This window comes from Bos taurus, chromosome 28, assembly GCF_002263795.3.
Source record: "Bos taurus isolate L1 Dominette 01449 registration number 42190680 breed Hereford chromosome 28, ARS-UCD2.0, whole genome shotgun sequence".
NCBI lineage: Eukaryota > Metazoa > Chordata > Mammalia > Artiodactyla > Bovidae > Bos > Bos taurus.
The window spans coordinates 22425038-22447791 of NC_037355.1; the positions used below are offsets into that span (position 1 = coordinate 22425038).

Sequence of the window (22754 nt, forward strand, 5' to 3'; positions counted from 1 at the left end):
CGTTTATTATTCTTATGTTTTGACTTGTTCTGTAGATTCTTTTTGACTTCCCCCCCCCCACCCCGCCCTGCTGTAGTTGTCTTTTTATTGTCACTGTGAAATCTAATTAAGCTTTTGAGCTTTTTTCTTTTTTTTTCTCAGTCACATTTTTTATTGTTGTTATAACCTCTACCTCTATGTTGGGCTTTTGTGGTTCTGGAGAGTTTTCCTTTTTCTTTTTCTTTTTTATTTTCTCTTTTTTAATTTTAATTAAAAAATTTTAAAACCTATTATTTTTTCTACATTTATTCCTTTGTTTGCTTTTCCTACTGTACTTTTCCCCTTGCATTTAATCTTTAATATATATATATATAAATGTTCTTAATCTATCTCTATTTAACTTTGCATTACTATTCCTTCTTTTCTTTCTTTCCTTTCCTCTCAACATATTTATTAGTTTTATTTTCATTGCTTGATTACCCAATTGTCACTTTGCTTTAGTTTTGTTTTCTACGTTTGTGCTTTTAGTTAGTTTTGCTCTGGTAGATATAATTTTTGGTTTCCTTTTTTCACCAGGTGGATCTACTGTACTTTATTTTTGTTGGATTGTTTTGATTTTGCTTATGGGTATATAAATATATGTCTATATTCAATCACATTTTTTTATTGTTGTTATAAACCTCTGCATACCCACTGGGCTTTCGCACCTCTGTGGAGTTTTCCTTTTTTATTTTATTTTTTTATCTTTTTTTTTTCTTCTTCTGTTTTTTCTCTCATTTTATAATCTTAAGTTTCAATTTTTTAAAATCTATTATATATTTTCTACATTTTTTCCTTTGTTTTCCTTTCTACTGTTCTTTTCCCCTTGCAATTAATCTTTAATGTATATAAATCTTCTTATCTACCTCTATTTAACTTTACATGTCTATTCTTTTTTCTTTCCTTTCTTCTCAATGTATTTGTTGGTTTTGTTTTCATTGCTTTATTCGCCACTAGGCACCTTTCTTTAGTTTTGTTTCCCAGTTTGTGCTTTAGTTAGTTTTGTTCTTCTGCTCAGTTCAGTTGCTCAGTGTCCGACTCTTTGCGACCCCATGAATCACAGCACGCAAGGTTTCCCTGTCCATCACCAACTCCCAGAGTTCACCCAAACTCATGTCCATTGAGTCAGTGGTGCCATCCAGTCATCTCATCCTCTGTTGTCCCCTTCTCTTCCTGCTCCCAATCCCTCCCAGCATCAGGGTCTTTTCCAATGAGTCAAGTCTTCGCATGAGGTTGCCAAAGTATTGGAGTTTCAGCCTCAGCATCAGTCCTTCCAATGAACACCCAGGACTGAAGTTTTGTTCTTAACTGCTAAATATAATTTTTCATTTTCTTTCTTTGCTGGGTCAATCTATTGTACTTTGTTTTTGTTGGACTGTTTTGACTTTGCTAATGAGTGTATATGTACATGAGTATATCCCATTATTTTATTTTTTTTAATTTTTTATTTTTAAACTTTACAATATTGTATTAGTTTTGCCAAACAGCGAAATGAATCTGCCACAGGTATACCCGTGCTCCCCATCCTGAACCTTCCTCCCTCCTCCCTCCCCATACCCTCCCTCTGGGTCGTCCCAGTGCACCAGCCCCAAGCATCCAGTATCGTGCATCGAACCTGGACTGGCGACTTGTTTCATACATGATATTATACATGTTTCAATGCCATTCTCCCAAATCTCCCTACCCTCTCCCTCTCCCACAGAGTCCATAAGACTGATCTATACATTAGTGTCTCTATTTCTGTCTCATACCTGATTTTGTAACTGCCGTTTGGGCTTGATCTTTGGTTTCTCATTTTTGGATATTTGTTTTAATATCACTTAATTGCATAACAAACCACTTGTTGAAGCTTCATTCTTCACCAGAGATTAAGCCCTGAGCCTTTGGAGTGGGACCACTGACTCCAAGACCCTAGACTATAAGAAAACTAACCCTAGGGAGTACCAAATAGTGAGAACTCACACAAAGGAAACCACTTGAATACAAGACCCAGCATCAGCTAACCACCAGTAGCACCCTGTGCAGGACACTTCATCTAAACAAGGAAGAAAACAAAAATACAAACTCGATAATCAGCAGAGAGCATTACCACCTCACTCAGCCTTGCCCATCAGAGGAAAAACAAACAAAAAAGAAACAAAAACTGAGCACAAATTTCACCCTATACAAAACTTACACAAACCACTGGACCAACCTTAGGAGGGCAGAAACCAAAAGGAAGAAAAAAATTCAATCTCAAAACCCAGGAAAAGGAGATCTCAAATACAATAAGTTAAAAAAAGAAAAGAAAAGAAAAGGCAGGAAATACTACAAAAATGAAGGAAAAAACTAGAAACACAGAAGTCCAAATAAATGAAGAGGAAACAGCTAACCTACCTGAAAAAGAATTAAGAATAATGATAATAAAGATGATCAAAAACCTTGAAAACAAAATGGAGAAAATGCAAGAATCAATTAACAAAAACCTAAAATAATTAAAGAATAAACATACAGACACAAACAACACAATTACTGAAATTAAGAATACTCTAGAAGGAATTAATAGCAGAATATCTGAAACAGAAGAACGAATCCATGAGCTGAAAGATAAAATGGTGGAAATAACTTACGAAGAGCAGAATAAAGTAAAAAGGATGAAAAGAACTGAGGATAGTCTCGGGGTGCCATTGCCTTCTCCACAGAAACCTCTAGGACAATACCAAATGTAGCAACATTCAAATTATAGGGGTCTCAGAAGAAGAAAAGGAAAAGAAAGGGTATGAGAAAATTTTTGAAGAGATTATAGTTGAAAATTTCTCCAACATGGAAAAGGAAATAGTTAATCAAGTTCAAGAAGCACAAAGAGTCCGATACAGGATAAACCCAAGGAGAAACATGCCAAGACACATACTAATCAAACTAACAAAGACTAAACACAAAGAAAGAATATTAAAAGCAGCAAGGGAGAAGCAACAGCAATACACAAAGGAAACCTCATATGCTTAACAGCTAATCTTTCAGCAGAAACTCTGCAGGCCTGAAGGAAATGACAGGATATATTTAAAGTACTGAAAGGGGAAAATCTACATCTAAGATTACTGTACCCGGCAAGATCTCATTCAAAATTGATGGAGAAATAAAAAGCTTTACAGACAAGCAAAAGTTAAGAGAATTCAGTACCACCAAACCAGCTTTACAATGAATGTTAAAGGGACTTATACAGTCAAGAAATACAACAGAAGAAAAAAGATCTACAAAATCAATCCCAAACAATTAAGAAAATGGCAATAGGAACATATATATAATTACTTTAATGTATGGAGCCAAGAACACACAGGAGTAGGACCAGATTAGAATATGAGCTGCCCCACAGCCAGTCCACAGATCAGCACAGTATTGGAGGGCATTCTAGGTGAGGTTGACTGTGACTCCCAGCAAGGGAAAGGACTCTCAGAGCAGTGATTTGTGGACATGGGGAGAGTGGAGGGGAGGAGTGGGTGAGATGTATGGAAAGAATAACATGGAAACTTACATTGTAAATAAGTAAGTGAAAATCTCTCAGCCGTGTCCGACTCTTTGCGACCCCATGGAATATACAGTCCATGGCATTCTCCAGGCCAGAATACTGGAGTGGGTAGCCTTTCCCTTCTCCAGGGGACCTTCCCAACCCAGAGATTGAACATAGGTTTCCTGAATTGCAAGCGGATTCTTTACCAGCTGAGCCACAAGGGAAGCCCAAAACTTACATGACCATATGTAGAATAGATATCCAACAGGAATTTGCTGTATGGCTCAGGAAACTCAAACAGGGGTTCTGTATCAACCTAGAGGGGTGGGATGGGAAGGGAGATGGGAGGGAAGTTCACAAGGGAGGGGATATATGTATACCTATGGCTGATTCATGTTGAGGTTTGACAAAAAACAAGAAAATTGTGTAAAGCAATCATCCTTCAATAAAAAAATAAATTTAAAAAAAATGAACTGAAAGATAAAGATACAAGATACAATGAAAATCACAGAAATTAATAATATATGTTGGTAAACTATATAGAGTTAAAACAAATAATTGTACTGTTGTGTTCTGAAAATTGCTGATGTTAAAATTTTAAACAAAATTTTAAAAAGTTAAAATCTTTGCGTTCAACACGTATGATCTATGTATAGGTTAAGGAATAAACAAAATGAGTGGTGTCAAGAGCTTAAATTTATGTTACTCCATTATTTTTTTGTTTGGGTAATATTGATTCCTGCTTTCTTCTGAGTTCAACTTGTGTTTTTTTCTTTTAAATTAATTGATTTAAATGGTTAGATATCCTGCATATGGATATATGTATTGTATATCCATATGCAATACTTTTCACTGTGGCATATACAATTATATATGTATTCTATTTAGACTGTTATAAGTTCTGGGTATAAAACAATAAACAAGTCAGATTTCTTATTTCTGTTAGGGATATTGAGGCAGCGCACATATAAACAAATGAACTAGGTAATCCAATAAGCACTAATTATAAACTGGAAAGTAACAGAGTCTTGTGATATAGATAAACAGGTTATAAGAAGTCTTTAAAACAGATGGCCAAGAACTTCTCTGATGGATATCCCAAGACTAGAACTAACAGCCATGGAAACTCAGGCAGATTAACCCTTATATCTGTTTTTATTTCTTTTCCTTTGTCTCGGTGTTTATGTTCTACCCTCTTTGCTACATCTTTGGCTATAGCTATTCATCTTTTACAATTTCATTCTATCCCTAACCAATTCCCCATTCCCTTCAATCTAGAATATACTCAAGTTATTTAGAAATCTCTAGATCATGTGCTGATCAGCTGCCTTCTTAATTTACTACTTTGATTGTCTTTCTTTTATTAACTATTCTTTTCTCATCTACCTTGTAATGAATTAAGAAGGGTTTTTTCTCTGTCACCACTTATTGAAGCCACTTAAACAAAAGTAACCATAAATTTAGAATTGCCAAAACTGTACTATCTTTTCAATCTTCACTTTAATTAAGACACCTTCATGCAAAATAATTAATTGATCATTCACTGAAACTTAACTATGATTCAAGAATCCTTCTTTGCATATAACAAAAATTCTTATTATGCCTTGAGTGCTTTGTCTTTATGGGATTCTATTTCTTCTTCTCACTTCTTAAAAGCTTTTTTTAATCTCTTGAATTTGTCCTTGTTGCTTTTATTCTAATTTTAGATTCTGCCTGTATACATACTCTTTATACTAGAGAACTCTCATTGACACATTTATCAAGCTAATATAAAATAGTTTTTAGTTCAGGTTTCTTTCCATGATGTATTGTTTCCCATGTAAAATGTATGAACACTCTTACATGCAGTTCAATAACAAAAGAAAAGAAAAAAAAATGAATCAAAGACTGGGCATAAAATTTAAATATAAATTTCTCTGAAGAAGACATACAGATGGCCAAGAGACACATAAACAGATACTCAACATCAGTAATTAGAGAAATGTAAATCAAAACTATGATGAGGTACCACCTCCCACTTGTCAGAATGGCCTTTATCCAAAAATCTACAAGCAATAAATGCCAGAGAGAAAAGAATCTTCCTATACTGTTGGTGGGAATGTAAATTGGTATAACCACTATAGAGAATAGTATGGAGGTTCCTTAAAAAACTAAAACTAGAACTACCAAATGACCCAGCAACCCAACTCCTAGGCATATATCACAGAAAACCATAATTCAAAAGGGTGCATGCACCCGGATGTTCATTGCAGCACTATTTACAATAACCAGGACATGGAAGCCACCTAAATGTCCATGGACAGAGGAATGGATAAAGATGTGGTACATAATACAATGGACTATTACTCAGCCATGAAAGGGAATGAAATACTGCCATTTGCAGAGACATGGGTGGACCCAGAAGTCATCTTACTGAGTGAATTAAGCCTGAAAGAGAAAAACAAATATCATATAATATCACTTATATGTGGCATCTAGAAAAATGGTAGAGATGAACTATTTGCAAAGCAGAAATAGATTCACAGATGTAGAGAGGAAACTTATGGTTACTAAGGGAAGATGGGGGTAGGAATGAATTAGGAAACTGGGATTGACATATACATGCTGCTGCTGCTGCTGCTTAAGTAAATGCAGTCGTGTCCGAGTCTGTGCAACCCCATAGACGGCAGCCCATCAGGCTCCCCCATCCCTGGGATTCTCCAGGAAAGAATACTGGAGTGGGTTGCCATTTCCTTCTCCAATGCATGAAAGTGAAAAGTGAAAGTAAAATTGCTCAGTCGTGTCTAACTCTTAGCGACCCCATGGACTGTAGCCTACTAGGCTCCTCTGTCCATGGGATTTTCCAGACAAGGGTACTGGAGTGGGGTGCCATTGCCTTCTCTGATATACACACTACTATGTATAAAACAGATAACTAATGAGAACCTACTATATAGCACAGAGAGCTCTACCCAATACTCTGTGATGAACTAAATGGTAAGGAAATCTAAAAAAGAGGGGAATATATGCGGAGGACCCTGGTGGGCCGCAGTCCATGGGGTCACTAAGAGTCGGACATGACTGAGCGACTTCACTTTCACTTTTCACTTTCATGCATTGGAGAAGGAAATGGCAACCCATTCCAGTATTCTTGCCTGGAGAATCCCAGGGACGGGGGAGCCTGGTGGGCTGCGGTCTATGGGGTCACACAGAGTCTGACACGACTGAAGCGACTTAGCAGCAGCATGACTGATTCACTTTGTTGTAGAGTAAATACTAACACAACATTGTAAAGCAACTCGTTTCATACATGCCAGTCCAGGTTCGATGCACGAGACTGGATGCTTGGGGCTAGTGCACTGGGACAACCCAGAGGGATGGTATGGGGAGGGAGGAGGGAGGAGGGTTCAGGATGAGGAACACAGGTATACCTGTAGCGGATTCATTTTGATATTTGGCAAAACTAATATAATTATGTAAAGTTTAAAAATAAAATAAAATAAAAAATATATATATCGACGCCTGAAAAAAAAAATTGTAAAGCAAATATATTCCAATAAAATGAAAACAAATGTGTGAACTCTTTATGCCTAAATTCAAATTTAATTTTTACTAGAAATATGTTTCTTTCATGTATATTTCCTATCTAGGTTAATTATATAAGCAGAATAATAACAAGCATTTATTAATCTTTACTTTCAGAATAAAACATTAGAAAAAGCATGAGTGATTTGTTTAGAAAAATGTAAATATTATATTAATTATCTTAATATAAGAAGTATAGTAGAAAGAAGTTGGGTTATAAATGAAATGTAGGACAGAAGCAATAAAAGGCAGAAGAAAGGATAAGAGTGCATATTTCTTCATCATATAGAGTGAGAAGTTGAGATATAACCAATATACATATAAAAATATATGTTTTATAGATAAGAAATGTTATTAAGGTCTATAAATATAAACAATAAAATAATAAACTCATAAAAGTAGGAAAACATGGAAGAAAAAGTAATATAAATGCCATATATTCTCTTTTGCAGGAAAAGCCAATAAATCATACCTCATAAAGTATGTTGCTTAGAGACATAGAGATAATCACAAGGAATGATATCAGATAAAGTTCAAAGTATTTACCTGCCTCTCCTTTGTGGAGGTAAGGATTGTTTTTCATAATTTTTAAATTACTCAGTGGGTTTTAGTTTGATATTTCCCTATTTTACACACACACACACACACACACAGATATGTAGAATATAGTACATGTCAGTTGTAATATATTAGTATTTTTATATATGAGGAAAACATATGTGTGTATGTGTTAATGTTGTTTGAATCAAGTTTCCTAGGAATACTGTAGTATCTTTCAACATGTAAATTTAAGTTTGGTATTATATATGGAAAATGTTTTTGATTTAGACTTTATATATTAGTTGTATTATTTCTTAATTCTTCAAAGGGAGTCTTGTCTCCATTTCAAGCTTTTCTTCCTCTGAGTATTTCATTTTTTTCTTAAAAATCTTTATCTCATAGTCATTCTTCTGGTTAATCTCCTCTTGTCTTCCCCTTATGGAATTTTTATTTGAATCTATTTTCCTTTGGGCACTAAAATTTTTCAACTTTTAGACATTTTTATCCCTTAATTTCTTCCCTAAGTCTTATTAACTCATTGCATTTCTCATTTCCCTTTTCTCTTTTAAAATTTATCTTAGTTTTTGATTTTATGAATCCAAGTTTTAAAATATGCGTCTCCAACTCTTTAGTTTTTGAATTTCACTTTAGTTTGCAGTATTGTGTTGCAGTTTTATTTGGGTTTTGTATTTGTTTTTTAGATGTGAGGTTTCTGTCAGCTAAATTGTTCTGATGCTGTTTTTTCAGCTTTATTAAAGCATAATTGACAAAAATGCATTTATAGTGTACAATGTGATGGTTTGATATATCTATACTCTGTGAAATGATTACAACAATTAACTTAATTAGCACATCCATTACCTTACATGATTTTTTTTTTTTTTTTGCATGAGAACTCTTAAGATTTACTCTCAGCAAATTTCTGTATCAATATTTATGGTCAACATGCTATATATTAGATCTTCAGAAATCATTAATCTTATAACTGAAAGTTTGTAATCATTGACCAACATCTCTCCATTTCTCCCACTCCTCAGACCCCACCGTTCCACTCTCTGACTTATTTTTTTTAAGATTCTACATATAAATTTATAAATTATAATAGTATTTATCTTTCACTGTGTGACTTATTTTACTTAACATAATGCCTCCCAGGGTCATCCATGTGTCCCAAATGGCAGGGGTAGGGTTTCCTTTATTATAACTGAAAGAATTCATACATATCATTTATTTAAATGTATGCTGCTGCTGCTGCTGCTATGTCGCTTCAGTCGTGTCCAACTCTGTGCGACCCCATGGACTGCAGCCTACCAGGCTCCTCCATCCATGGGATTTTCCGGGCAACAGTACTGGAGTGGGGTGCCATTGCCTTCTCCCATTTAAATGTATAATGTATACAAATTTATTTTTATATACCATGTTTTCTCTATCCATTCACTGATGGACACTAAGATTGTTTCCATTTTTTGACTATTGTGAATAATGAATGCTACAGTGAACATGGGAACAACAGTATCTCCTAAAAAAGTATTTCATTTCCTTTGCATATGTACCCAGAAGTATGCTCATTTTCTATGTCTCATTATGTAGCTTTTTTTGTCATTGATCTGAATCTTCTCCATTTTGGGCAGGGATCCTAGACAACAGCACTATCTTTAAATCATTACTGTGAAGTATATACTATCCTAGGACATCACTGGTGGCTCAGAAGGTAAAGAATCTACCTGCAATGCAGTAGACTTGGGTTTGATCCCAGGGTTGCAAAGATCCCCTGGAGGAGGGCATGGCAACCCACTCCAGTGTTTTTGCTTGGAGAATAGCCATGGACAGAGGTGCCTGGCATGCTATAGTCCATGAGGTTGCAAAGAGTCGGACACAACTGAGTGATTAAGAACACATACTTTCCTTAGTGGATAACATTAAGATGGTGGTGTGGGGAAGGGGAAAGGTTGACATATAATGTGATTCTCTTTCATTTCTCCAGGTAATTTCCTATTGATGTCTCTCTCTATATATATATATAGATATATATATATATATATATATATATGTCCATTACATTACATGTATGTATGTATATGTATTACATTCAGATCAGATCAGTCGCTCAGTCGTGTCCGACTCTTTGCGACCCCATGAATCGCAGCACGCCAGGCCTCCCTGTCCATCACCAACTCCCAGAGTTCACCCTGTATTACATTGCATATATATATATATGTAATGGACATATATATACACACACACATATATATATATATATATATATATGTATATATAATGGACATATATATACATATATATATATATATATAGTAGAAGAATTGTCCATTCTTCTACTAGGACATTTAAAATTTTTTAATATATGTAAGAATTCATCATATATAAATAACATCAAAATTTTGTTATTTTCTGTTACAGATGTTTATTCGATTCTTTATTTATATTTCAGCATGGTTTAGGACATTCTATTGATACTTAGAGCCTTCCATGATATTCAATTTCATGATCCATTTTTATGAGGTCTTTGTGCATAATGCTTAGAAAACTTTTCTCAGGCTTAACATGAGTGAAATATTCATGAATATTTTCCATTTATTATTATTTTTAAATTACATTTATGTCATTACTCCATCTAAAAGTTATTTTTATGTTTAATGTACACAATATAAATGGTTTTATAAGTATACTAGATCTGCTTCAGAATATTCTATTCTGTGGCTTTTATAATTACATCAAGACTAAATTATTTTAATTCTTCTAGTTTTGTTCATTTAGTAACTGGTAAGGCAAGCACTCTATACATTACAGTTCTTTGGCTAGTTCTATAAAATAATATTTTGAAGTTACAGTCACCCTGCTTATTTAACTTATATGCAGAATACATCATGCAAAAAGCCAGGCTAGATGAATCACAAGCTGGAATCAAGATTGCTGGGAGAAATATGAACAACCTCAGATAGGCACATGACACCACTCCAACGACAGAAAGTAAGGAGGAACTAAAGACCCTCTTGATGAGGGTGAAAGAAGGGAGTGAAAAAGCTGGCTTTAACTCAACATTCACAAAACTAAAATCATGGCATCTGGTCACATCACTTCATGGCCAATAGATGGGGAAAAAGTAGAAGCATTAATAGATTTTATTTTCTTGGGCTCCAAAATCACTGCACACGGTGACTGCGACCATGAAATAAAACGATGCTTGCTCCTTGGAAGAAAAACTATGATAAATCTAGACAAAATATTAAAAATAAGAGATATCACATTGCCAACAAATGTCCATACAATGAAAGCTATGGTTTTTCCAGTAGCTTTTGAACCTCAAGCTCCAAAACTTTGGCCACCTGATGCAAAGACCTGACCCATTGGAAAATACCCTGATGCTGGGAAAGACTGAAGACAGGAAGCGAAGGGGGCAACAGAAGATGAAATGGTTAGATGGCATCACTGACTCAACAGACATGAGTTTGAACAAACTTTGGGAGATGGTGAGGGACAGGCAAGCCTGACATGCTGTAGTCCATGAGGTTGCAAAAAGTCAGACACGACTTAGCAACTGAACAACAGTAACAATAAGAAACATGTTCATTATTTCTAGAATACACACACAACGAACAATTCCTTCGTGCACATCATTAAGTCTTTGTAATTTCAAATATATCTGGTTGATATCTCCGTATATAGCTATGAAAATCAATCATTCAGAAAGCTTCAATATAAATCATAATTAGATTTACCATTTTTGTGTGTGTGTAAAAAAAAGCTAGTATAATACACAGAGAAGGTTCTTGAGAGTGAAGGCATTAAGTGAAGTGAAGCTCGCTCAGTCGTGTCTGACTTTTTGCGACCCCATGGATTGTAGCCTATCATGCTCCTCCGTCCCTGGGTTTCTCCAGGCAAGAATACTGGAGTGGGTTGCCATTTCCTTCTCCAGGAGATCTTCCCCACCCAGGGATAGAACCCAGGTCTCCTGCATTGCAGGCAGACGCTTTACCATCTGAGCTACCAGGGAAGTTCAAGTGGCTTCTAAAATTGTTCCTGAGGTGTTTATGAGAAACTGCCTCATTTATTTACCAAACCTTTAGAAACTACCTATAACTTTCTAATTCTTTATCGTTTACTTTCCCCATACCACTTAATTTTTAGCACCTGACACTCAGAGAAACTCAAAGTTTCACTAATTTGACAAATGTTTCTAAGATGATAAATATTACACACCAATTCCCACACAATTACCTTGTGAAGTCTGTCATCTCCATCATGATCATACACATCTTCTTGGCCAGAACAATGATATCATTGCTCGTATCGTCCCATATCTCAATTTCAGCATCCAACTTGCTCTTCACTTTCTTGAAGTCAGCAACTTGCTCAGCAATCTTTTCCTTTTCTGCCTCAGGCAATTGAGTCATCTTAGCCTAAAACAGGTGATAATTCAAATTATAATCATTCCATTATGTCAAATACATTTTACAATGAAGTGATTATTATCAGATGTTTATAAAATGTGTTCCTTTAAGAATAGAGACATAATGCTTTTTTGTTTTAAATGTATTTTTAATAGGATAATTCCTTTACAACACTGCGTCAGCTTTTGCCATACATCAGCACGAATCAGCCATAAAGTCATATAACAAAACTACCCAGGTTTAACTTTTTATATGAAATCTATTGAATCATAATTGTTTGCAACAATGTTAGAATGTAAAATTACAGTATTAGAACTACAACATTAAATTAATGAATGTCAAAGTATAATTTAATATATGACATATTTAAATCTATTCCTTAATATAAATGTAGGACTTCCAAAATTTTGAATGTATTATAAATTAATTCAAACATAATTTAATGTCTCACATGTTAGACAAGTATATACCTCTTTAAATTATACTAACAGTATGCCTCAAAAGGTACAAATATAAAAACATATTGAAATGAGACTATGTATAAATATGTATATATTTACATTAAAAGATGGAATTAATTACAAACACTGAATACACATTGGTAAACAGTACAGTACACGTTTATAAATCATATGTATATAGATAAGCACATTTATAAAATTCTAAGGATTAATGTGTATATGGTGCATATAAACATATTCAGGTGTGTATGTGTACACAAACTGAGGGAAGGATAAAAATGTTATAGGCAAAGTTTGCTAAGGCAGCCCTCCCTAATTAGCATCCTGAGATTTGAGGTGTAAATTCTTAGGCACAGTGAATTTAATGCACTGGTGTAGTAGTATTCTTTGTATATAGCATATTTTGAACAGTATGCAGACTTGCCTCTTGCATTTGACATTTGAAATGTGGGATCATAGTAAACCATCCACACTATTGTGATGTGTGCTTAGTCACCCAGTTATGTCTGACTCTGTGACTCCATGGACTGTAGCCTGCCAGGCTCCTCTGTCCATGGGGATTCTCCAGGCAAGAGTACTGGAGCGGGTTGCCATGCCCTCCTCCAGGGTATCTCCCCAGTCCAGTGATCAAACCCAGGTCTCCTGCTTTGCAGGTAAAATCTTTACCATCCGAGCCACCAGGGAAGCCCACCATACCACTACACTACCATATAAACAATTATAGCACCTGAAACCTATGACTTTTTATCAAATAAAAAAGAACTCTGAAATGAAAGTGATTTAATAATATTAATCAAGGTCATAAAATTTCATGAGATTGTCTACTCAATCATCTTGTCAAAAAAGAAATTCATACATAATCAAAAAGTAGAACAAGCACATAGGTTTGAGATGGAACATTTATAAGTGATAAATCCTATATAAGTGGAATTTTATTTGATTATTCATAGGAAATATATGATAGCTACAATTCCTATGCATTTCCAGATGTTAATTTCTAGTTTACCTATCAATGGTAAAATTGGAAGACATAATCTAGAAAGCTTTGCAAAAGTATGATTGCTAGATTCAGAATACTGAAAACACATTTTATCGGGCAGTAGTGTACAAGAACAATGAAACACTAAAATATATTAATGGAAAGAATTATAAGAATGATCAATGGAAAATCTAACCAAAAAAGAAAAGTCACAGAACCAATGTCAATTATCTGTCATTTATTACCAATCAGAGGCCTAATTCAGGGTCTAAAATAACTTGGTATTTTTAAATTTTCAGGATTAATCATCCATACTTCAGTTAGCACAAGGCTTGATACATATTGAGTGTACAGTAAATGATAGTTTCTTCTTTATTTCTTTTATTTTTTAACCATACCACACGGCATGTGGAATCTTAGTTTCTTGACCAGGGATTGAACCCACTACTGCCTTGGAAGATCAGAGATGTCACCAGGGGATGGCTAGGGAAGCTCAATAGTTATCTCTTATTCAATGAAAATATCAAAATACAATCACATATATAGCACTTAAATTTGCTTTGTTTTCCTTATTTATTTCAAGAACTAAAATAAGCTAGGAGACTAAACTTTTGATTGATGAATGTACAGATGACTCTTCCTTAGGAGGTAAAAATAGATTGTAGTTTCTTTTCTCAGGAAACATGGCCTATGTGATAAGCTTATAAGAAGAGCAACTTTCATTGCTGCTGGTATGTGGCAAAACATATAAATAAAGACATAGCTACCTTTTAAATCAATAGTATACAAGCCATTAATAAAGCTATAAGGTACTAACCCACTAAACTAGCTGAAAAATAGAAATGAATTTTCCTTTCTTCACTCCTAGTCATTATCATTTTCTCCATTTTCATAAAAAGGTAATTAAAGTTGCAAATAATGAAGCCATAGATCAATTTATTTGGGGCCTCTTTTTATAGTCTTTATCTCAGAGATAATAAATGTATGACTCTGGATCTAAGAAATAATTTTGAAGTGTATTCTGGAATATTGTGGAAACATTTTCACTGTCTTCATGATAAAGTTCAAACTATTCTAGAGGTGATCTGATTAAGTGTATTCCAAGTTCAGTTCCTTGGAATGTCACTAATTTACAATATGATCTTGAAGAAGTCACTTAACTCTCCTGTCTACATTTCCCCAGACACAAAACAACAATAATTGCAACTGCTATCCACCTGTCATGCAGGAAATAGAGTCAATTATTCGATAGCATTGAGACTGACCCTGTCCTGGACAAGAATTTCATGGATTGCACTCAATTTCTTTAATAACATCTCAACTCACATGGTGAATTATACTTGGCAGATATTTACTCCTGACAAGATAAAGGCCAAAAGTCAGGCAATAGTTTATAAAATTAAAAGTTCTAGATAATTCTGACCTTTTTTATTACATGAGGAAAAACAAGAACAATAAAGCATTAAATTACTGAGTGACACCTTTACTGAAGATTTTAGTGCTTCTGTGAATGACTTATTATATGCCATCAATCAATTTCAATTATTATGAAAAAGCAAAATAGAACTTCAGAGAATATTTGATATTTAGGAATTATGGGTGAAAGTTCCTTATTGGATTATATTTTTGCAGGATAAGCAAAGAACCGAGGTACGAACTTAAAGATAAGTCAAGCAAGTGGAATTTCTAACATTATTACTGGCTGGCTAAGTGGTTCTACTCCTGCTCAAATATATAGAATATAACTCTGATATAAAGAGCTATTGAAGGCTTTTTGAATCCCTGCCATTCAAATGAAATTACATTGTATGTTAACTGATTAAAAAATTTATCCCAAAAGATAATGAAAATAACATTATATATGCTAAATACTCTTCTAGGCAAGTTAACATATATTTAAAATTTAATCATCATAGCAGCCCTATGAGGTAAGAGCATTCTTACTCTAATATTATGGATTATGAAACTGAGTTTCTAAAAGGTTAAGTGATTTACTCAAGATTATAGTGTTAGTAAATGGTAGAACCAGGATGAAAACCCAGAAACTCTAGCTCCAGAGTTTTCATTCTATCACCATGCCTGCAAATGAGAGGACTACCACCCACCAAATACCAAAATATCTACCTTCTCCTCAATGGTATTTCTCTATCACCTTCTATTTTTGAAATGCTTATTGTCCATAATATGTCTCATATAATTTAAAATCGAAGTTTTATTATTTGTAAATTAGAAAAAATGATATTGACTGAACAGATTGTTTTAGAGATCAAATGAATATGAATACAGCTTTTAAAGTTCTTAAGTGCTATTAAATGCTAATGGTTACTCATACTAAGAGATTCAGTTCTTCACTCGATACAATTAGTGATCCTCAGAATTCTAAGGTTATTCTCCTCTCTTCAACAAAAGCTCCCATTAGCTTATAAGACATTTTCAAGTAATACATATATCATTTATAATTTTAGCTCTGAAACAGAGGTTACCAGAATTTTTCAAAAAACCAAGAGAGTACATCTATACTAGTATATATTTCGCAATAAGTCTATTACTTTAACTCTGCTGCTGCTATAATGCAAAAGCAGTAGTAGACCCTATGCAAACAAATGAGCATGACCATGTTCCAATGCAACTTTATATGGACATTTTAATTTGAACTGCATAAAATTTTCACGTCAAAAATATTATATTCTGATTACAGCTGTCCTGAATTTCTTTAACCATTGAAAGATGTAAAACAAACAAACAAACATTTCTATCTCATGGGCTAAAGAAAAACAGTCAATGGGCCAGATTTGACCTGCTGACTAGTTTGCCAGCACTTGCCAAATCCTTTATCTTTATTTTCAAGTTTGTCAGCAGTACTACCTGCCTCAGGCTTGTAATCTTACTTTTTTTTTTTTTAAGTCCTCTCCTTGTATCTATCCCATTCTGTTAGGCACAATGGTTGTCCATTTTATCACCAGTACATTTATCACATTCACCTCTTTCTTTGTATTTCACTTACTATTATACAAGCTCAGATCTTAATTTTCTTTCATTTTCAATCCTTCTGTCTTGCTACCACTTGATTCAATCTGAATTTGATAAGATTGTACAATTGTTCAGCCTAAAACATACCATTCATGTCTTCTTATTGAATAAAGGATATAGATTCCTCAAATATCACCATTAAATTTAAAGTAGAAAATTCACATAGATAATTTCCCAAACCATAAATGTACAATTGAACAACTTTTATAAATTGAGTGAATCCATGTACTGAACACCCAAATTTAAGAAACACAAAAATTAGCAGCATCCCAAAGGCCTCATGTGTCCTATTATAGCCACTATCTCTCAAGAACAATCACCTGTATTTCTAAAGCTATAGATTTTCCTGTTTCTGAGCCTTATAAAAGTGGAATAATAACAATACTCTTGTACCTGGCTTCTTATGTCAAGCTTTTATATATTTGAAATACATCTATAATTGATGCATGTAGTTATAGTCTGTTTATTCTCATTGCTGTATACAGACAGTATTCCACCTTGTGAAACATAAAACCATTTACTTACCTGTAATTCTATTAATGACCTTTTGGGAAGCATTCTATTTTTATTGTTATGAATAGTGAATATTCTTATATTTTTCTTTCTGTGCACATACCGTTGCATTCTTGAGACTATATCTAGGAGTGAAATTACTATGACACAGGCTTCACTATGACCTTTGTCTCTATGAGCTTTTCAATGTTATTTCTCCTTCCTTTCAGGCACTTTACACTCAAGCTGCTGCTGCTGCTGCTGCTGCTGCTAAGTTGCTTCAGTCGTGTCCGACTCTGTGCGACCCAATGGACGGCAGCCCACCAGGCTCCCCCGTCCCTGGGATTCTCCAGGCAAGAACACTGGAGTGGGTTGCCATTTCCTTCTCCAATGCATGAAAGTGAAAAGTGAAAGTGAAGTCGCTCAGGCATGTCCGACTATCTGCGACCCCATGGACTGCAGCCTACCAGGCTCCTCTGTCCATGGGATTTTCCAGGCAAGAGTACTAGAGTGGGGTGCCATTCCCTTCTCTGTACACTCAAGCTAAATCAAGCTATTTGTTGTTGCAGGTAAATATCTTAAGGTATTGCCCACTAATTATTTTGCTCATTTTCTTTCCACATCTCATCTTTGTTGGTCCAAACTTAATTATATTCCTAGCCAGATGCATTGAGTATATCTTTCTTCTCCAGCTATATATAATTATTCCTTTGAAAATCTCAGAACATGTTATGAAATCTTCTCTCAGGATCTTTATATTGTTCTCTGTTGTAGCCTAGTTGTTTATGAATGTGAATATCTTATTTTACTAGATGAAAGGTCTTTGAAAGTATAACCATCTTTCAGAATAATGGTGGATCTACTTGTTGCTGTTGTTGTTGTTTTGGTCTTCTGCTCCTAGACTATTGTTGTTATTTAGTCACCAAATCCTGTCTGACTCTTGGACTGTAACCCACCAGGCTCCTCTGTCCATGGGATTTCCCAGGCAAGGATACTAGAGCGGGTTGCCATTTCCTTCTTCAGCTCCTAGACTGAATGTTTCCTCAAAGTTGGGACATATATATGATAAATGTTTGTTTCAAGTTGTTAATAGAAGCTGTCAACACATAAAGAAAAACAGGAGTGTAAGATCAAAAATTTTATAGCACTGATCTTGTATTTTCTTGGTCACTTACATTTACACATTTCCTAAGCTCCTACCTCTAAAAGGGAGAAATTAATTTCTCTTATTTTATCTGTTCACTTCTCTTTTCATTTTTTAAAATTTAATTTTGTCTTATATTTGAGTATAGTTGATTTACAATATTGTGTTAGTTTCAGGTGTACAGGAAAGCAATGCAGTTAAACATATACCCATTCTTTTTCAGATTTTCTATTCCCATGTAGGTTATTACAGAATATTGAGTAGAGTTCCCTGTGCTATAGGGTAGGTCCTTGTTGATCATCTATTTTATATATAGTAGTGTGTACATGTTAACCTCAAATTCCTAATACCCTACTTTCAAACAGAATTTTGTTATTCCTCTATCAGTCAGTTCAGTTCAGTCACTCAGTCATGTCTGACTCTGCAACCCCACAGACTGCAGCACACCAGGCTTCCCTGTCCATCACCAACTCCTGGAGCCTTCTCAAACTCATTGTCCATTGCGTCAGAGATGCCATCCAACCATCTCATCCTCTGTCATCCCCTTCTCCTCCTGCCTTCAATCTTTCCCAGATCAGGGTCTTTGGAAATGAGTTAATTCTTTGCATCAAGTGATCAAATTATTGGAGTTTCAGCTTCAGCATTAGCCCTTCCAATGAATATTCAGGACTGATTTCCTTTAGGATTGACTGGTTGGATCTCCCTGCAGTCCAAGGAACTCTCAAGAGTCTTCTCTAAGATCACAGTTCAAAAGCATCAATTCTTCAGTGCTCAGCTTTCTTTATAGTCCAACTCTCACGTCCATACATGACTACTGGAAATACCATAGCTTTGACTAGATGGACCTTTGTTGGCAAAGTTATTTCTCTGCTTTTTAATATGTTGTCTAGGTTGTTCATCACTTTTCTTCCAAGAAGCAAGCATCTTTTAATTTCATGGCTATAGTCACCATCTGCAGTGATTTTGGAGCCCAAGAAAATGAAGTCTCTCACTGTTTCCATTGTTTCCCCATCTATTTGCCATGAAGTGATGGGACCAGATGCCATAATCTTAGTTTTCTGAATGTTGAGCTTTAAGGCCAACTTTTTCACTCTCCTCTTTCACTTTCATCAAGAGGCTCTTTAGTTCTTCACTTTCTGCCATAAGGGTGCTGTCATCTGCATATCTGAGGTTATTGATATTTCTTCAGCAATCTTGATTCCAGCTTCTGCTTCATCCAGCCTGGCATTTCTTATGATGTACTCTGCATATAAGTTAAATAAGCAGGGTGACAAATTTCCTTTCCAAATCATCCTTTCCTGATTTGGAACCAGTCTGTTGTTCCATGTCCAGTTCTGTTGCTTCTTGACCTGCATACAGATTTCTCAGGAGGCAGGTCAGGTGGTCTGGTATTCCCATCTCTTAAAGGATTTTCCACAGTTTGTTGTGAGCCACACAGTCAAAGGTTTTGGCATAGTCAATAAAGCAGAAGTAGATGTTTTTCTGGAACTCTCCTACTTTTTCGATGATCCAGCAGATGTTGGCAATTTGATATCTGGTTCCTCTACTTTTCTAAATCCAGCTTGAACATCTGGAAGTTATTTCTCTAACACTACACTAATTGCACAATTGATCTTATCTTTTTACCTACTTTTAAGTTTCACTGAGCTCATCACTACAACCTAAAATAGTGATATGCTTATATTAGTTTTTTTTAATTTTTTTGTACTTAAAACATCAAATGATTTTCATTACCTGTTTTAAAAAAGATAGAGAAAAAAATGGTAATAGAAAAAAGGCAAAAAAAAAAATGTTGTTATACAGAGGTTCATTCAAATCTCTGCTCTGTCAAATACTAGCTTTGTAGACAGTAACTTAACTACCTGCAGTTTCATCACATGTTAAATAATAATAATCTCATTAGGGGTTTTCTGACCATTGTCTGTAAACAATGGTACCTAGAATATATTAGAGTCTTAGTCAATGGTGCTTACAATTAATATATATAACTACAAGAGCATGGCCTCCAAGAGTTTCTAAAATATTATGGAAGAGCAAGTCTCTCAGTCATGTCTAACTTTTTGTGACCCCATGGATTACAGCTTGCCAGGCTTCTGTCTCCATGGAATTTTCCAGGACAGAATACTGGAGTGGATAGCCTTTCCTTTCTCCAGGGGATCTTCCCAACCCAGGGATTAAACCTAGGTCTCCCGCAATGCAGGCAGTTTCTTTACAATCTGAGCCACCAAGGAAGCCCATTATGGAAAAGGGCACTTAAAAATACTCACATAGCTATCTCATAGAGTTGAAGAAGCAATCAAGTAATACACTGAGTAAATATATTCCATAAGCAAAACCATATAGTAGAGAAGCTCACCATAATTCTCTTATTTGCAGAAGTTCTAGAATCTAAATTGCTTATTTTGTAGATAAAGAAACTGAGTCCTAGGAAAAAAGGCTCTTGAAAAATGTTATCCAGCTAGTTAATGGCAGATTTGTTACATAAATCTACCTGTTGCCATTATTAATATTTCTTTCTTTCCATAAAATCACTTTGCTTTCATTTCAGTCACTCAGTCATGTCCGACTCTTTGTGACCCCATGAATCGCAGCACGCCAGGCCTCCCTGTCCCTCACCAACTCCTGGAGTTCACTCAGACTCCTGTCCATCGAGTCAGTGATGCCATCCAGCCATCTCATCCTCTGTCGTCCCCTTCTCCTCCTGCCCCCAATCCCTCCCAGCATCAGAGTCTTTTCCAATGAGTCAATTCTTTGCATGAGGTGGCCAAAGGACTGGAGTTTCAGCTTTAGAATCATTCCTTCCAAAAAACACACAGGATTGATCTCCTTTAGAATGGACTGGTTGGATCTCCTTGTAGTCCAAGGGACTCTCAAGAGTCTTCTCCATCACTTTGCTTTACTTAGCTATAAATTTTATGTGAAAATTGAATTCTTAAGCAAATCATATGATTCTGCTTCCTTCCCTATCCATAAACTGGGATAGAATACAGTAAGAGTATTTCATTAAAATAAGTAATCCACAATTACTATTTTATAAATATTAGGAAATTTCTAATTGATTAATATTATTAATGTGGGTATTAATTATTATTAACATTAATGTGAATGTTAATTATTATTAACATTCAAAATAAAATGTTTTTAAATATTAAAAATATGCCTGATGTATGCATATTAGATAAATATTTCTGAAGGAAGAATTCTTATTCTTACCTCCAGAGTTTATTGACTAGTAGCATTTATAATTTTTTAATAAGCACAGAGGCATTTGGGAATGAAAATGTTTTTAATATATCAAAAATATAAGCAGTAGAATATTTCTAAATTGGAGTTTAGAAAATCTAAAGTACTGCCAGCAGAAATTCAAGTTAATTAAAATTTGGAAAAAAAATGTATTAAAAAAGTGTTTTTGGATTGATTTTAAGCATACTAAATTGTAATTTCAAACATATTCTTGAGAATTCATTAAGGAAAGTTTTCCATAATATTTTAAAATGATATTTATAGATTGAAATTGGACTCTGCTTTAAGGAATAATATACATTTCTATATTTTTATACATAGTCTTTTACATCAAATTTATAAATATATTAGCTTTACAAAGTTCTCCATTTCCTCATCTGTCAAAAAAAATTAGTACTCTTAAAATCTTGTGGGATATACTCACATATTCCTACTAAAGAAAACCTATCTCATTTTATTATAAAACATTATAGTCTTCAGGGGCTCGGTTGAAACAGAGTTAAGTATTAAATCATCAGGCTTAACTTGATTGATTGCCTACCTTATAATGGTAATTATAATAATGGAAATTAACATTTGTTCATGCTTCCCACATGTCAGTCACTTTGCTAAGCACTTTTGAAAAATTACACCATTTGAATAATAATATTCTAAGGTTCATATTGTTAATATCTACCTTTTACAATCATGGAAAAGAGGCCTGTAGGGGACATATACATATTACCTATAAATGAAGAAACACTTCCAAGGTGTTTTTGTTGTTTTTTATTTTTATGCTATCAGTTCAGTTGTTCAGTCGTGTCCGACCCTAAGCGACCTCATGGACTGCAGCACGCCAGGCTTCGCTGTCCATTACCAACTCTCAGAGCCTACTCAAACTCATATCTACCCAGTCGGTGATGCCATCCAACCATCTCATCCTCTGTCATTCCCTTCTCCTCCCGCCTTCAACCTTTCCCAGCATCAAGGTCTTTTCCAAAGAGTCAATTCTTCGCATCAGGTGGCCATACATCTTTATTTATGGCTTCATTTGCAGCATAGATTTTAGTACTAGGAGTTAAATGTTAGCCTTAAGAAAAACAGTCATATACTGCTTTCAAAACAACTTATGTCTTGGTTTTAGGATAAAATAAAGCTGTAAAAAGCATTTGGAAAACAGAAAAATTTGAGTATAGGTTGTTAGAAAGTATAAAAAGTGATTATTAATATTCCTGTAATGATAACAATATTGTGGTTATATAAGATAATACAAATTATTTTAGGAGATACTCACTGAAATATTTAGGCATAAAATGTTATGATGTTGCAAACTTCTTTGAAGTGGTTTAGAAATACAAAGCAATTATGACTCTGGAAGTATGTTAAAAGTACTGTATCTAGATCATGG

At 34.6% G+C, this 22754-nt stretch overlaps 1 protein-coding gene across 5 annotated transcripts in view; it reads right to left on the minus strand.

Moving 5' to 3' along the window:
• Positions 1–22754, minus strand: part of CTNNA3 (catenin alpha 3) — a 1905103-nt gene that overhangs the window by 150348 nt on the left and 1732001 nt on the right. For all 5 annotated transcript variants that reach the window (XM_005226477.5, XM_005226478.5, XM_059882614.1 and 2 more), the window contains 1 exon segment: positions 11846–12027. In XM_005226477.5, coding sequence (XP_005226534.1) covers positions 11846–12027 — 182 coding nt within the window.